The sequence below is a fragment of the Seriola dumerili genome, unplaced genomic scaffold, assembly GCF_002260705.1.
Source record: "Seriola dumerili isolate Sdu_G_001 unplaced genomic scaffold, Sdu_1.0 BDQW01000449.1, whole genome shotgun sequence".
Classification (NCBI taxonomy): Eukaryota; Metazoa; Chordata; class Actinopteri; order Carangiformes; family Carangidae; genus Seriola; species Seriola dumerili.
The window spans coordinates 2,969,779-2,985,950 of NW_019174704.1; the positions used below are offsets into that span (position 1 = coordinate 2,969,779).

Genomic DNA, 16,172 nt, shown 5'->3' on the forward strand with positions numbered 1-16,172 from the left:
GGGGTCAACATTGACAAAAAAAAATAAAAATTCCAGGATAGTAAATCGCCATTAAACCCTCCACCGTGTGGACCAGCAATGACATAGAAAAGAAAAAAAAATAAAATAAAAAATAGTTTGACACCTCATCCATTCTTTGCCTCATTAAGACAAAAGGGTCATTTATCCTCAAAAACTTAAAACTAATGAATAAACAGAGCCATTTAATTCTTTTCTTCCTTATTTTTCAATCAAAAATTGTTGTGAGACAAAAAGAAAAAAAAAATTCTCATGCTTGAATGAAGAGCTGGACGCCCCCTCCCCCCTCCTGTGGCGCAGAGAGAACCGGCGACTTGCAGACGTGGTTGAGTTGATCCGTGCGGGCCGGCGTGTTTGTGGGGTTACTTCAGTGTCTTGGCATCTGATGCGGGGTCAGCGGAGGGGGCGGGGGGGTCTTTCTGGCTGGTGGGTTTGGTATCATCCTTGGCTGCGGGCCCCTGGGCGATGGGGGCGGGGCTGGGGCCTGAGCTGGCCTGGCTGTGTGGCCGGCTGGAGGGCAGAGAGGGGTGCCTGCGGCGACCGTCCCCGCTGGAAGAGTGTCTTCTGCGGCGTCCTTCCTCCATAGGCGGCTAGAACAAGACATAAGCAGGGTGGCGGTTGGATGGAGGGTTGCTCATGTCAAGTTATAATGTACATCAGAGTTATTATCTACCATTATATCTGCGTTGTTATGTGTATGGAAGCAACTAATTGTTCTTTTACTGAACATATATGAAGCAAATAGCAATATATCAGTCTTAGAGGTCACATGACCCGGTCAGTTACATCAAATTAATCAAAATTAATCTTATTTTCAAAAAGGAGGTGTCATTTTTTTTTACCCATAAGGGTTGACATCTTTCCAGGGTCAAACGAGTTCTACCTAACAGCCTTCATAAAAATACTGTACTTACATCAATCCTGAAATCTTCCAGGCGTTTAAACTTGCTCAGATACTCCTGCAGCTTGGGATCGATCTCCAGGGTTTTGGCCTTGGAGTATTTAAGGAAGGCCCAGAACTTCTCCAGTCCATAAAGCTGGCCTGTGAGCAGGAGACAGAAATGCGGTCAGGTGGGGGTGAGAGAGAAACCTTTTCTATAAAAAGAGTGCAGGAAATCTCTGAGCAGAACACAAGAAAAACACATCTGAGGTGTGATGCATTCCAGACAACCGCCAAATATTCACCCCGGCTTTTAAGACTTTGGCTTGGGTCTCTTCTCACAGCAGTAAATTAGCTGTGAAGACCAGACAACAAACACCTGCTCCTAATGTTTAAATGTGTGTATTTGTATTTTTATTGCAAGTTTGTTAAACTCACGTTAATATTTCCATAACCATTAGAGATAAACATCTGTTTTTAGGTCTCCTTAAAATCAACTGCACATCAGGAAGCCAGATTCTTTTTATTCTTTGTAGTATAATAATAAAATACAGTTATTTAGGAACTTGTTTTTAAAGTTATGTTACCAATGTCTTTAAACATGTGACATCTGGTCTCGACTGGACGTTGAGCCCAAAGGGGCTATCTTAAGAGGCTGTTTTATCTAACTCCCTCTTAAAGTTGGTTTGTGCATTACGGACACTCTGGACTTTCCCCTAATTGAGCAAGAGAGTGCTCCTACAAGAGAAAAAATTAACCAGAAACTTTGACCTGTAAAATATGACAGAGCCTGACCTGAGATGGTGTTTCATTAAGAACACATTTTGTCTGCTCTGATCCGTGCACACTGTGCTGTTTGTGTCAGTGAACTCACCGGCCTCGTAGTCTTTCATGGTCTCCTCCTGGAAATCCTTAAAGATGTCTGGCCTAAACTTCTTCTCCAGGCCGTAGCTGTAGTACCTGAAGAGGCACTCCAATCCATACCTGCAACATGCACGCGCACGCACACACACGCGCACGCACACACGCACACACACACACACACACACACACACACACACACACACACAATCAAAACAACATTAAAGGAGAAAGTCAGAAAGAACTGAACAGTGGAAAACAACGTGTTTGGTCATGGCTTGGATATAAATCAGTACAAATACTATCGATGAATGTAACTAAAACAACAAAAAAAAAAAAGGATGACATAAATGACCACAGGCTTATATAAACCCATATTCATTACAAATGACTGGATACTGTGTACACGCCTGCCTTTAACACAGTGTCCATCCATCAGTGGTCAGGACTCTCACCTGTATCCTTCTTTCCCGTCCTCGACCACCAGCTGTCTGAACTCCTCGTACATCTTCCTGTTGAAGTGATCCCGCAGGAAAAAGGACCAGAAACGGAAGAGCGTATTCATCTCCTGAGATTGGCCGATTCCCAGCCGCTTTCGCTCTGTGATTGGTCGAGGGGAGAGAGATGAGGTGGATAGGTTGGTTTAAAATAAATACAAGATGAATGGACACAGGAAGAAGAAAAGATCCAGTATCAGTTCACTGTTAACAAATGCAGCTGAATAGGTTGAAGACAGAATTAATAATAAAATAGAAGAAGAAGAGCATGTGTACCGTTTAGGCAGCGCCGGCGGTACTTGTGGTAAACGTGTTGCGTGAAGCCGTTCTCCTTGAGCAGCTCGTGTGATGGGTGCTGGAACTTGGGGAGGGACTGAGGCGTGCAGCCAATGTTACCCAGGGCAGGGGTGCCCTCTGACGGGCTGGCGTTAGAGCTGAGAGGGAGAAAGGTGGAAGAGCAGGTGGAGAACAGTTAGTCAGCAAGTTAGTCCTGAGTCAGAGGTTGTTTTAAGTTAACGTTTACTTAGGAAAGTAGCCCTTCACTTTACAGTTAAAACATCATATAGGCAACTTTAACCATTAAAGAAACTAAACATAAAGCCATAAATGTTGCTTTTGCACCACATTCTGCTCCAACACAGACTGTGATACTTCTTCTCTAACCTGGCAAGGTAAGGAAAGTTAGTGACTTTGAATTCTAAGAGAATTTAAGAGAAACGTTACAGAGCACAGAGCAATGAGTCTCACCTGACGGAGGCGGTACGGGAGCGATGCTCTCTGGAGTCCATCACCCAGCCAACGTGACACTCCATGGGTGGGTTGGAGCTGTGTCGGGTCTTCCTCTTTCTGGGCGTCTGAAAAATTACAGATAAAATTGTGTAAAAGGCAGATTGCTACAAGGCAAGAACAGGCATTGGACCACAAAAAGACACATTTCAGGTCTGATTTCACCCTCACTCGGCAGCCATCTTACCTTGGCATCGACAGGCCGACTTTCCTTCACCACTGGGTAGAAGCGCGGCGTCATGGTCGCGTCCTTCCTGTGAGGGGTGCGAGGCGTGCGGGGCGTCCGGGCACTGCGGTAGTTGGGCGAATCAGGCACGGTAGTTGGGAGCGAGCGAGCTGTTGAGGAGGGCTCAGGGGCACCGAAGAGTTTGTTTGCCAAAGCGTCTGTGGGAACTGAGGACGAGAGGGAGAAGATGAGTTACACAGGAGCAACAGTTTAATAAACAATAAATAAATAAAGAAAAATCAGACAGAAACAGCTTCCAACAGGGTTGAAGCTCTTCCAGAACTGTTCACATGTTTCACGGACCATTTTCAAACTCAATATGCTTCACTGTTATTATCTAAGCAATCCTGAAATAAAACTCTTTAAAGTCATTAAGAGATAATCTAATGTCACAACATCAGTGATCTAAGTGCTTCATTTATTTCTCAGTGTGAAAATTCAAGAGTCACAGGGCTTAGGATTGATGGTTGTTACCAACTGAACACGAGGAAAGAAAGATGAAGGAGCAGGGCGTCAGCAAGTTTAATCTACATAGATTTATGGCTTTATAAGCTCCATTTGATGCCAGCTAGAATGAAAAACAAGAGCCTTTTCATCATGAATGAGAGCAGCTGTTGAAAACCAGGAGGCGTTATGAGAAGAAAAACAGCATGGCGACAAAGTAAATACCGTGTTGGCCCGATTTTTTTCCTTTCATGTTTGAAAAAGTGAGGCTGTATTATATTGAAGGACTAGACGATCATTTCTGAATGAAGAGGATCACTGGCTCCAGGAAGCGTCACGTCACGAGGTGTTTGTAGCCTTAAATGTTTCTGGGCTGACGAGTTACTTCGAGACCATTTACAGTGAGTTTTATTAAAGTGAGTTTAAGTGTAGAAGACTGAGTGTAGCCAACAGACATGTCTGATGAGTCGTGTTATCGTCTGCAAAAGCGTCTCCTGACATGTTTACTGCAGAGAGGGAGTGAATCATCGGCCCAGCAGTCAACAATTACTGCTGTCACTGACATGGGGCTCAAACAAAGTGTCTAAAAAGTGCTAACAGCCAGTGAAAATCCCTCTGGCTGCTAAAAGCCCGACAGGAGAGTGTGAGTGTGTAACTTATAGACAAGCTGCACCAAAAAAAAATAGATTTCATATTTCATCTTCACAGGAGAAAATGCTTTGAGAATGAGGACCACTGCTTCTACAGGAGTTGTCTGAAAGTGGTTAGCATCTTTAAGACTTCTTTTCCCCACAAACTGATGTTAGAGTCGTCTAATACTCAGGCCAATACAGAAAAATACAGGACTGTGTTTCTATCATATCTAACAATATTTAAGGCCCATCAGTTTTTGCAGTGACATGTGAGGCCGGGAGGTATGGAGGTGTATGAGAGGTGAAGTGGACAAGAAAACGTGCAATGGGTAATACGGACCTAAAAACCTCTTTGACAGCAGTTTACCAATCTTTTTACCTTCTGACCTCTTAAAATGGAGCATTGTCTACTTGTGACCCCTGGTCACATGCTGGATGAGTCAGTTAGTTGTGAGTAGTTCCAAAATGTGTCACTGAACAATTGTTGGAGGTCTGAAGAGGTAAAAATATACCGTTTTTCACATTAAACTAGCAAGTATCTCAGAAAGGTCAGAAAAAGCACATTATTTTGTGTAGAATGAGTCTGTTATGTCTTTTGTATCCTCCGAGTCATTTTGTGACCCTCAGGTTTGCTTTTGTGTCTCTTCGAGCTGACGAGATAAAAAGCCAATTAGGTAAATGTGTGATGCATTTGTCTTGTGCGCCTTTGTGTGTTTCCGTGTCCTTACTCTGCTGAGGTCGTGGGGGACCTGGGGGGACTTCCTGGTTGGGGTCGACAGGGGGTTCGGGGGTCAGGCAGTCAAACTGTTCGCGGCTGATCAGGTGGACCTTCTTGAAGTTCTCCACCTCTTGCTGTAAAAAGGGAGAAGATCCAGATCCAGAGTTAATGTGATGACCGGTGGGAAAACATCTCTACATGTAAAAAAATACTTTGACAAGGAGGGATCTGAGGGGTGTGTTGGCATTTTGGATAGACATGGTGGGAATGTGCCAAGTGTTGGGTGAACATTCCTAAAGAAACCCAATATGTTAAGACTCATTTCACTGTAATCTCTGAAACTAAACTCTCAGTAAAAACAATCACACTGGGATGAAACTCTAGATCTTTACCAAAATAATTATACAGAGTTTAAAAAAAAAAAAAGAAAAAAAAAAGTGTCCAACAAATAAAAAACAAAATAAGCTGGGACATTAAAGGAAATGTCAACAAATAGATCATCAACAGACCTTAACTGTAGCAGTCTGGAGATTGAGATGCAGCAGCAAAACATGGCTGCCAAAAACACTCTTTTCAGCCTCATGTTTGATGTCTCTAACTGTTCTGACACGACTACACCAACCAGCTGGCTCACATCGACACGAACCCTGAATTTTCCACGGGTAAAGACCTCACAATAGTTACTGTTCCTCCTGCAACAGCAGCTTATTTTAAAAATCACACCACAACAAAGCGTAATTAAGCAGGCCCTCAGCTTTCCATTGTTTCACAAAGATGATCAAGTGCAACTCACACTCGCCCCTTCATTCCACCAAGTATCCTCAGATCTCTGAGCGTCCATCTTTGTCTCCCCCTGCAGCTCGTCACTGCGACCCCTCAGGCTGAGGCCTTGTATGTGGGGTCTATTTATAAACAAGCGTCCTCTGTTCCACACGCCGCTGGATGTGTGCCGGCGAGCACGTGAAGGTCCCACAAAGAGTTCAACAATGCTACAATGGGGCAGCAATGACAACAAAACAAAACAAACAAAAAAAAAAAAACTCTGTTCTGTGTCGGGGTTTCCATGTCCAGAAACAGCTCCAAGTGAAGAAGAATAAATGTACTCATCATCTGGCCTTGGGCAGAAACACCGCCAAAATGACAATGAGGTAATGTGGAAGCTGTCAGAAGAACCCGCCTCGACTTACGATTCACTACAGGTCGTTATTCAACTCTTAAGCTCTGATACTCGTAGACGTTCTGGTCCAGTCCTCATTTTCATCTCTGAATTATCTGGAAAATCTGGAATTTACCCGTTTGATTTAATTAAAAAAATAAGAAACAAAGATTTTAGAAACAGACACACACACGCACAAACACATTACACTTTTTATGTTTTTTTTTTTGTTTTTTTTCATATTTGTACCTTCTTCCTATTTTGGTTGTTAACTTTCTATTACCAGAAGCATTTACTGTAAATATGGTGATCAGTATCTACTTGAAACGAAACACATAAGCTTTGGATGGATGGTGACATAAAGTCAAATTTAAAATTGGTTTACACCCATCTGGTCCTTTCAAAAGAAAAAGAAAAAAAAAATTCAAAAAGGAGGGTGTAAGAAGTGAATATTTTGAAAGGAAAAGTTAATATCGAAAAATGAGCCACTGAGATTTGGAATAAGCTAAAACGTCTGGTTTAATCAAAACTGAGTTTAGTACTGAAAAGACCTGTGTCACACTGACGTGTGGTATCTAACCATTACATCTGGGAACTGGATCTAATGATGCTGTTGAAGAACTGGATCTGCTTTGTCTGTCTAAGTGAATTAAATGAAGTAGAAAATGAAATGTCTTTTGTTTTGTATCGTCCTTTGTATCATAACTTCAGACAGAGGTTGTTAAGAAAAACAACAAAAAAAAAAAAAAGTTGCTTAAATTCTGAAAACAGAAACATGGACACTAGTGTTTGGACAAGAAAAGTGTTTTGTATAAGGAGCTTTTATGCTGATTTTCTGCATTTGACCACATCATCAACCATGACAAACGGCCTCACCTTGATGGTGGCGTACTCGGGCTCGTACGTGTCGTCCCACAGGTCCTGCTCGTAGTAGAAGAGCCCGTCGTTGATAACCTTGACCAACTCGCTGGTCAGCTTGGCGCGCGATGTGTGGTGTCCCGTGCGGTCGCCGCCCGGGTGCTTCCTCAGGTAGGGCGGCGTCTGTGTCACGATCAGGATCTTGTTGACGTCATGGTCGTCGATTTCGCCGTCCGTCTCCTCATCCGACCAGTCGGTGAAGGTGTTGCGCCGCCCGTCCATCTGCTCCATCTCCTCGTCGAACATGAAGTCCAGCTCCTCTGGTTCGTCCTGCTCCGCTCCGTCCTGATCAGAGTTCCAAGTTTAAATGACAAATATTCTTTGGTTCCAGCTTCTCAAATGTGAAGATTTGCAGATTTTATTTTATATTTTTGTAACTTAAATATCTATGAGTTTTTGACTCAGATTAAATGAGAATCTTACGTCACAGCGACTTAACATTTAATAACCTTAGTGATTAAATCAACAGAATAGAGGAATCAAAATCATTATTTGCAGCTGTAAAAAAAAAACAAAAAAACACAAACACTTCTAGTCTAAAGTTTTTTTTTTAGGGGAATAACAATCGAGAGAGTTCAAACACACCTTAATTCCTGGGGTAACAGGGGAGGGCGAGGAGCCAGGCTGCGGCACCGGGGAGCGAATCAAGTCGTCCTTCTCCTTCTGCTGCTGCTGCTGCTGGAACGAGGGGGCCTACATCAGTCAACCAACACCGAGCACACAGGAGCAGGCAGGGGAAGGTGGTGGTGGTGGTAGTGGTGGTGGACGAGGATATGGACAGAAGTGAGCAGATGGAGGAATGAAGACCGATGTTTAAAGTAAAGATGAGGAGAAGGCAAACTGATTTTACTGTGGTTTGACATAGCTAATTAAACAAAGTTTCAATTATGAAATTGACCAGACTGCTGCATGTGGCTGTGAAGATGAAATTCATTGGTTCTACATAAACAATGCTTGACAGCTACCTGCCAGCTGAGCTTTCAATTTTTAATGCTTTTGATGAAGAGTGAAAAATATGCAGCAAAGCCCAAAATGACGTATTCAAAGAACGGTCCAAAATTCATAATTTATATTCACATTAATAATGATATAAAACAGCAGATCCTCACACTGGAGAAGCTGGAACTAAGGAATTTTACTTAATGAATAACTTTTAACGATTAACTGATTATAAAATTTGTTGGTGATCAGTTAATGTTCTAATTGTTTCAGCACTAGTTGTTTGGCACAAACACTTTTTAACAAGGTTTAACATGAAAAAAATGAGGTATGTATGTAGGCTCTCCTCTCTGACTTCACAGGAATACATGTTTCTGCTGGGAAGTGGCCACAAGTCATCATGATCCATGGAAAAAAAAAATTACTGAATGGAAAACTTAAAATGATCATGTGAGTGAGTGACATTGTAAATGACACTGATGGGTTTCTGTATCCTGAACGTGAACATTCAAGGACCTCAACTACAGACGCTCCTGCTTCTTCACCGTCTTCCTAAACCTTCTGAAAACTTTTTTGGTTGGACCTGAACGTCACCTTTTCTGCGCTGACCTTGGGTCTGGCCGGAGAGGGTCTAGGCCTCTTCTTGACCTCAATCCAGGACTCAGAGTCCAGGTCAGGGAGGCTGGCAGAGAGGCCCTTGGGCATCGTCTTGAGGTTGGAGATGTCTGATTCAGTCTTGGTCTGCTGCTTCACTGGTGTGGAGGCCCTGGGAGACCCTGCAGCAAACACAGAGTCACAGAGAACATTTTATATGGCGCCCTCGTGGAAATGATGTTTCTTGTGATAGATCTGAAACAAAAGGTGATATTTCTCTCTTACTGAGCCCTAAAAGTCTAAAACTGCCAATTAGTTAAATTATTTTGACCCCATTGAACATAAATCACCTTCTTTCATTTTTAGTTACCTTGAAAAAAGACAAAAAAGGGCAAATCATCACAGCAGAAATCCAGAGAAATTACATGTGATTCCTTGGCACAGTTTGACCCACAGTTCAGTTCCATCTACAGGAGCTTAGCAGCTCACCTCTGGGCTCCTCGACCATCTGTCTTGGGACAAACTCGGGGCAGTTGATGAGCTGGGAAAAGTCGGTGTGGGTTTGGTTAGGCATGCTCAGGCCCGGCAGAGGCCACTTCTCAGGGTCCACCTTCCGACGGATTTTCATGTCGATCACCTCCACTTCCTTACTGTCCTTCAAAGCCTGACAGGAGAGATGGCGTGTCAGTTACTCTGTGCGATTACAGTGTTCACACAGTGTTCAAAGGATATTCTTCAGGCGTCTTTTACTTGAGAAGATGACAGTTTTTTTTTTTTTATGAAGAGCTGAAAGGAGAGAGATTTGCTCTGAGATAAACTACGAAGTGTGAAGAGGGGGTTGTGATTTTTTTTGTCAGGATTCAGACGACTACATTTTCAACTGTCAGATGTTTAAAACAGCTTAGCTTTTTACCTTTTGACAGTGTCAGCAAAAACCTTAAAAGTTCATTTTTTTGCAGTTTCTGTGATTTTGTTTAAACTGGAAATGTAACTGTTGTAGCTCATATTGTTCATTAATTTTTTTTTGTGATTGCATACCATGTTCTCATGATTTGTGTCTCAACGCTTCACTGGAACCAGGCAACAAGTTTCCAAAATCTTGAATTCAAGATTTATTCTGTTCTGACACTGTTTAAACCACATCATCATCATCTCAGATTCTCTATCTGCATCTTCACTGGCAACTTTTATCAGGAAAATCTCTGAGTCAGAAAAATGTGTTCACCTCCAGAATGATGTTGATGTCGGTGGTGAGGGCCTGCACTCTGTGGAAACTGGCGATGAGTCCGATGGGCAGGAAGCCCTCCTGATCCATCTTCCGCCGCAGGAAGAAGTCCCGCTCCAGGTTGTCCAGGCTGAAATAGTACTCACTACAGGGGTTGGAGAAGTGAGGAAACACATGGTCAACATTATCCAGTATATACTGACAAGTCCGCTATTTGTTGTTCCCTCACGGCTTTCTCTTGTGGGAGGGACTAAGACGTGAGGAAAAGAGTCAGGTGAGAGAAACAGAGACAAATGAGTGGGCCTCATTTAAATAACTCAATTAAAACAGAAAGCCTCACACAACCGCAATACTGAGAGAAAAAAAAACATCTTCTGAAAACACTGGAAGCAGAGACTGGTTTTCAACAATGTGATGTGAAACCCAAACCTTCCAAAGAACCACTAACCAAAAACAGAAGATTTAACAAGATTTCAAAGTCTCCGAGTCCTTTACTACAGATTTAAACTGAAGGGAGCACCGAGTGCACACAAGGAAACAGTTACACTCCTTCAGTTAAGCGCCAAAAATCTAAAAACTACTGTCTCAACACTCACACAGTGCTGTCATCTGGCAAAGATTGAATGCAAATGTGTGGTGGGTAAGTGGCCGAGTTTAGGGGAGATGTGTATTTTTGTTATAAAACTTCCCATAAATGTGCTTGTATGCAAGATAAACCATAAAAACAATTATGATTTGAAAAACTGATAACCCTGACATCTCCAACTCTGTCAGACCGGCCTTAGGTTTTGGGCATTTTTGCTTTTGTTTGATAGCAGCAGCAGCAGAGACACAGACTGGAAATGTGGGAACAGAAACAGGGGTGTGACGTGGTCGGGAGATGAACCGTGTCGCCCCGGCCTGACACATTTTGTTCAACAGACATTTGATTTATGGGAGGTCAAGCAAACTGTGGCTTCTCTACCATGCAGCAAAAAATAGAGAATATTTGAATTTGTTTTACCTTTTAGATCTACTGAATAGAAAGTTGGTTTTTGCTTTCATCACATTTTGGTTTTTCTTTTCTTGCTCTGATAATGTGACAAAAATCGAATCCAGGAAGCGATAAGAACCAAAATTAATACACAGAGTCCAATTTGATCAAATCTGAAGATGAACAAATAAGGATCAGATTATTTAATCATTTTACAACTCATACTGTAGGTAAAAGAAATATGTGAATGAAGAGTATGTATAACAGAGAACTCATTGATTTAACTTTGCACTCCCACAACAGTGGCCAACTCAAGCTGGACGCAGCAGAACCAGAAATAACGTCTGTTTTATTCCACATGTTCTTCCTCCTTGTCAGAACCTGGCGACTACATTACCCACAATGCAACTCGGCCATCGAAAGTTCAGTAAGAGATTCAGGTATGTTGTGGTAATAGTGATTAATGTGACTCAGCTCGCTTCAAGCACAGTTAAGGAGTGGGCAACAGAGGCGCAGTAAACTCACTTCTCCGCACTGATTTTTTTTTTTTATTTTCAAACTTTTACTGTTTGAACCCAACCACTGATTCACGTGACATCATCTGAGGCATATTTCAGATTTCATGTAGCTCTCTCTGGAGCCAGGAAAGACTTTATACAAGTTTAAGATCTACTATCTCCGTGCATGGTCCGGATCAAAGCACATATGTCACCAATTTTTTTTGTGTCAATTAAATTTGTTGTTTTTTGTTTCAATGCTGAGATCAGAGTTGTGAAAAGTTCTCTCCATTGATATTTAGTCAGAGAAGAGACATGAGGAGCTCATCACTTCTACAGCATGACTGATTGCAAACCTTCGTTGCAGCTAAAGCTCAATCGAATCTGTTAAAACGTTCCATGTTTTAGTGCCGTCTTGGTCTCGCTGCTGTAAGAAAGAAACTCAGCTTACATCTGCCTCTTGATGTAGTCCTTCAGCAGGTCCTGGTCGACGGAGTAAAGGTCGTTGCTGCTCATGTTGTCGTAGTAGTAGGTCACCGAGTTGCTGAACTTCTGGCCATAGGGTCCGTCTTTCATATCATACGACTTGTAGCCGTAGTGGTAGTCATAGTGACCTGGACAGGACAGACACAGAGATTTAGATCATTCTCACGCTGCACATTTTGAGTTGTCTATTCGAGTGACTTTGCTGTGAACTAAAAGTACATTTCATACAACATATGAGAAAAGCTGAGTGCTATTAATGCTGTTTAAACCATTTATTCTGACAGCTGTTTTCTGTCTTCTGATCTGCCAGTCTTCTCATAATGTCCTTTTTCATTGATGAATCTTTTGCGACTGAGTGGAAGCGAAAAGTGTTTTGTTTTGCAGTTAATCACAAATTTAGTATTTAGTATTCCATGAGTTAACATTGTGTTACTAAATCATTCCACATTTGGTTTAATATGGCCCGGGGCATTTGGATCAAGTTACAAGTAGATAAATTACCCAGATTTATTAAGCTCTGAGTCTGCACATTCCTTTATTGAAAAATCATCCCGTCAGCCATAATTTCATTTTTCAAAATTTGAGGAAAGGCAGTGGGATATGTGGGAGAGACAGGCTGCAGGAGCAAGAGAAAGAAATAAAGATGAAGGAAATAAAACTCATAGAAATTAAGAGAGTGAACGTAGTCAGCCTAAAAATGAGTGTGTGTTAGTGGGAGTGTACTGAGTATGTAGGAGTATGCACACATAAGAGCCGAGTTAATACACAAAGACACAAAGTTCATCTGCTCAGCATTAACTCTGACCGTCTCTTCAATGCTGCAGAAAGTCAACGTGTCCTCAAGACAATCCCCTCTCATTTCTTCCTCCGGGTTGTTTATAATCTTTGTTTTCTCTCACACTTTTCTTCCCTCTTATAAAATTTGAAAGGTACCAGTGTTTTCTCTACCTCAGTCTGGGGAGGGGAGCGAGGACGGAGGAAGACAGAAAACAAAGAGAGTGAGTGGAAGACGAGCGAGAGAGGGCGAGAGAGCGAGGGAAGGCGATGTGTACGAAAAGAGTGAACAACAGGGACGAGAGAGAGAGGGAGAATTCTGCCAAAACCAACAGGACTTCGGGGAAACCTGCTTCTCTAGCTGGATCCAAGGCCTTTCCTCATTCCAACACTCTCTGGTTGTTATTGCACATTTGTGTTTTTGCTCTAGCTTTGGTGAGGCCTGATCAGGGTCACCAAACACCCAATTTGAGAACAGAATCAGCCCCAACACAACAAGAACTACACAGGACACACAAAGCTACAGTTCTGTCGGACTGGCTGGACACCGTTTTGTTAAACCCTGCTTGATTTTGTTTGGCAAAGTCAAACCTTTCTACCTTGTAGCAATACGAGGATAGAGATTATTGAATTAGTAGTTTGACATTTTGGGAAATAAGCTAATTTTCTTTTTCTTGAGAGTTACATCAGAAGATCGATACCACTCTCATCTCAAGTAATCAGCAGTATTGAAGCCTCCTCTCTTCCACTGTGTGTTCAAATGGGGCTTTAAGCATCACCCCCACCCCTGACGCCATCTTACCTCTTTTACATTTCAGACTGTAAATGTTGAGCTGCCGCTTTCTGTGAGGACACTTAAAGGTTCTTCAGAGAGAGAGAGAGCGCTCATCTCTCTTCTCCAGCTAACTGACTTTCAGCAGCAAAACAATAACAGAGCGTGTTCAGCTACTCAACCAACCCTGACCTGCCTATTTTGGGAGGAGTGTTTGTATTTCTAAAGGACTGCAAAGTGACAAGTCACTGACAGTGTGTTGAGATTTCTAATCATTATCAGTGTTTATATCATTTACATAACTTAACCCAGCACAAAGGTTAAAGTGATTTCTGTTTTGTTTTTGCACTTCAATGCTGAGATCAGAGGTGTGGAAGTTCTCTCCAGTGATATTTAGTCAGAGAAGAGACATGAGGAGCTCATCACTTCTACAGCATGACTGCAGGTCAGATCTGACTGACACAATATCTCCAGCTGAAGTAAGAAGAGTTTTCTGCTTAACAAAACAGCCTTAATCTTCCTATTAAGATACAGTGTAGAAGATATGAGCTTATGATCACAGGTCCATAATACACTGTACGTATGTGATTTACGAATGTCACCGAGTTGTTAATGTTGGCGTTTAAGCATCACAGAGACACATTCTTGCTTCTAACCAAAGACATTTCCAGTGGTTACAGACACACCAGCAGCACAGTGGTGAAATCTTTACCAGCGCCCGTCAGTGCCAGCACTGTTTCAGGAAATAAAAAAAATAAAAAACAGAGGCTGACAACCACATAAGAAAGGCCAGGAAAAGAAAGGTCTATTTTTACACATTTTGTGAGGACAGAAAACTGGTGGTAAAGTTGTATTTTTAGTGTTTGCTTCTGCGAGTGAAAAAAAATAAACAATCATACCTCTCCCACCACCTCTGCCTCGTCCCCGGCCTCTTCCTCTCCCACGTCCGCGACCTCTGAACCCTCCACGGAACGGCGCCCCTTCGCTCTTCACACTGGACACCTCGTCATGATCGTCGCGCCATTCCCGCTCGTACTTTTGACTGTGCCAGTCTGCAGGGAAACCAGCCACATCCTTGATATCCGCACAAACACATCATCGCACCGGTCTAGCAGATCAAAACTAACATCAAATGAAAGCCAGTTTTCTGTCAGAAGAAAGTTCTTTGCAACTTGCAACATTATGCAGAAGAGCAGATCGGATGTCTTATAACACACTTTGTTTCCTCTGTGAATGTAAGTTATTTACACGTTTATTTGAATTGTTAAACTGTCAAAAGCAGAAGCTGCAGATTAGGAGCACACATAGATCTCTCTACATCCTGCTGCTGAGTCACTGCCTCAATCAGCCAAATGCAGTAATGTGCATCAATAGATCAACAGCTACAGACGCAGTCATGCAGACACTTTCCGTGGAATAAAATTCTGTTGTCCCATGCTTTCACACGTCAAGCAGCACTAGCTAATAATAACTCCGGGCATTGAAGGCTTCATGTAAAACCAGCTGTCTGGGATTTCTTCACGTCAATTCAAGCTCATTTTCAGATGCTTTTCTCCAAACTCTGCTGACATTTACTACCTGGTACGACCTGAAAACACGTTGCCTCACTTGCTGTCACGGTGATATCAGCGCTGCGTGATGGCATCGCAGACTCACCTCTGAGGTCGTTCCTGGCGTTGGGAGGGAGGCGGGGGTTTTCATTCTGTCTGCTGTTGTTCCTTGAGGCCGAGCGCTCCCTAGGACCCTCCGACTTCACCTCGATCATCAGGGGAACCCACTTCTGCTTGTTTCCTGTTTGTAACGACAGTGAGAGGAAATACAGTTAGAGAGGAAAAGAATTAATTCATTCATTTAGTTCCTAATTCAATTTGAACTTTTCATAAAACTAATATTTCATGAACAGACTTTTGAATCCTCTTTCATAAACAAAGTTTTTATTGGAAATATATTGAGAGTTAGATGAACTTTCAGCAAAATCAGTTCATTTTCTGTGTAAAATGCATTGAAATTTTGTATATTTTCACGCTTTTTAAGGAAAATACCTGATTTATCAAAAGCTGCCACATAAAATCTCTCAGGCCACAAGTGTAAAACTGCTGCCAAATACTGGCTTCAGAGCATCCCCCTACTGTCGACTATGTGAATGACACTCCTAACTATCTCTTAATATCCTTTAACTACAGAAAGAAAAGAAATACTGGTTAAAATTGGACTATTATTCTCAAGAAACAGGCACTGATTTAAACCCTTTTTTTTTCGTACAAAAGGGCAATGGCACCTAAAACCCTGTTTAATCAATTGCACCATCTTCACCATCCTAACCCTAACTGATGATGACATTTCAGTCATAATGCATTTGTTCTGCATATATTCTGCAGTGTCTATGGTAAATGTAAAATATTATAAAAATTTTTTTATAAAAAAGCCTGAAAAAAGATGCCATAAAAGCTTTTATTGCCAAATGTGTAAATTGATTAACTTTTATAAGCTTCTTACTGCCCTGAAAATACTGCAAGTATATTTATGTGTATAACTATACATTAAGAAAAGATTTTTATCATTACTGTGCCGAGTCTATTATTGGTGAAACAGCACTGACTCAGCTGCAGTACCTCTGCTGACCAGCAGGCTGCATCAGTGATCTGCTGTCTAGAATAACATGTGGTTCCTGGGTGCTCTTTGGATGTTTGGGTCAGTGTGTGACAGATCCCACATGCAGTGGGAGAAAGAAAATGACAGCCACTTTTAAGTGACGTGGCCCTGCGTCTGTCGGCTG

General features: G+C 42.2%; 1 protein-coding gene across 2 annotated transcripts in view; it reads right to left on the reverse strand.

Annotated features, from left to right (window-relative positions):
* Positions 1-299: 299 nt before the first annotated feature.
* Positions 300-16,172, reverse strand: part of larp1 (La ribonucleoprotein domain family member 1) — a 53,255-nt gene continuing 37,382 nt past the window's right edge. Inside the window, exons 6-21 of one of the 2 annotated variants that reach the window (XM_022762515.1) lie at positions 15,053-15,187; positions 14,296-14,448; positions 11,816-11,978; positions 9,895-10,039; positions 9,159-9,333; positions 8,670-8,851; positions 7,722-7,811; positions 7,095-7,421; positions 5,073-5,196; positions 3,230-3,435; positions 3,004-3,110; positions 2,533-2,690; positions 2,215-2,359; positions 1,773-1,882; positions 933-1,060; positions 300-608 (exon numbers count right to left, since the gene is read on the reverse strand). In XM_022762515.1, the coding sequence (XP_022618236.1) occupies positions 381-608; positions 933-1,060; positions 1,773-1,882; positions 2,215-2,359; positions 2,533-2,690; positions 3,004-3,110; positions 3,230-3,435; positions 5,073-5,196; positions 7,095-7,421; positions 7,722-7,811; positions 8,670-8,851; positions 9,159-9,333; positions 9,895-10,039; positions 11,816-11,978; positions 14,296-14,448; positions 15,053-15,187 (2,576 nt within the window). In that variant the 3' untranslated portion in view covers positions 300-380. Of the gene's footprint in view, positions 609-932; positions 1,061-1,772; positions 1,883-2,214; positions 2,360-2,532; positions 2,691-3,003; positions 3,111-3,229; positions 3,436-5,072; positions 5,197-7,094; positions 7,422-7,721; positions 7,830-8,669; positions 8,852-9,158; positions 9,334-9,894; positions 10,040-11,815; positions 11,979-14,295; positions 14,449-15,052; positions 15,188-16,172 lie in introns of both variants that reach the window. The other variant, XM_022762514.1, reaches the window with a different exon arrangement.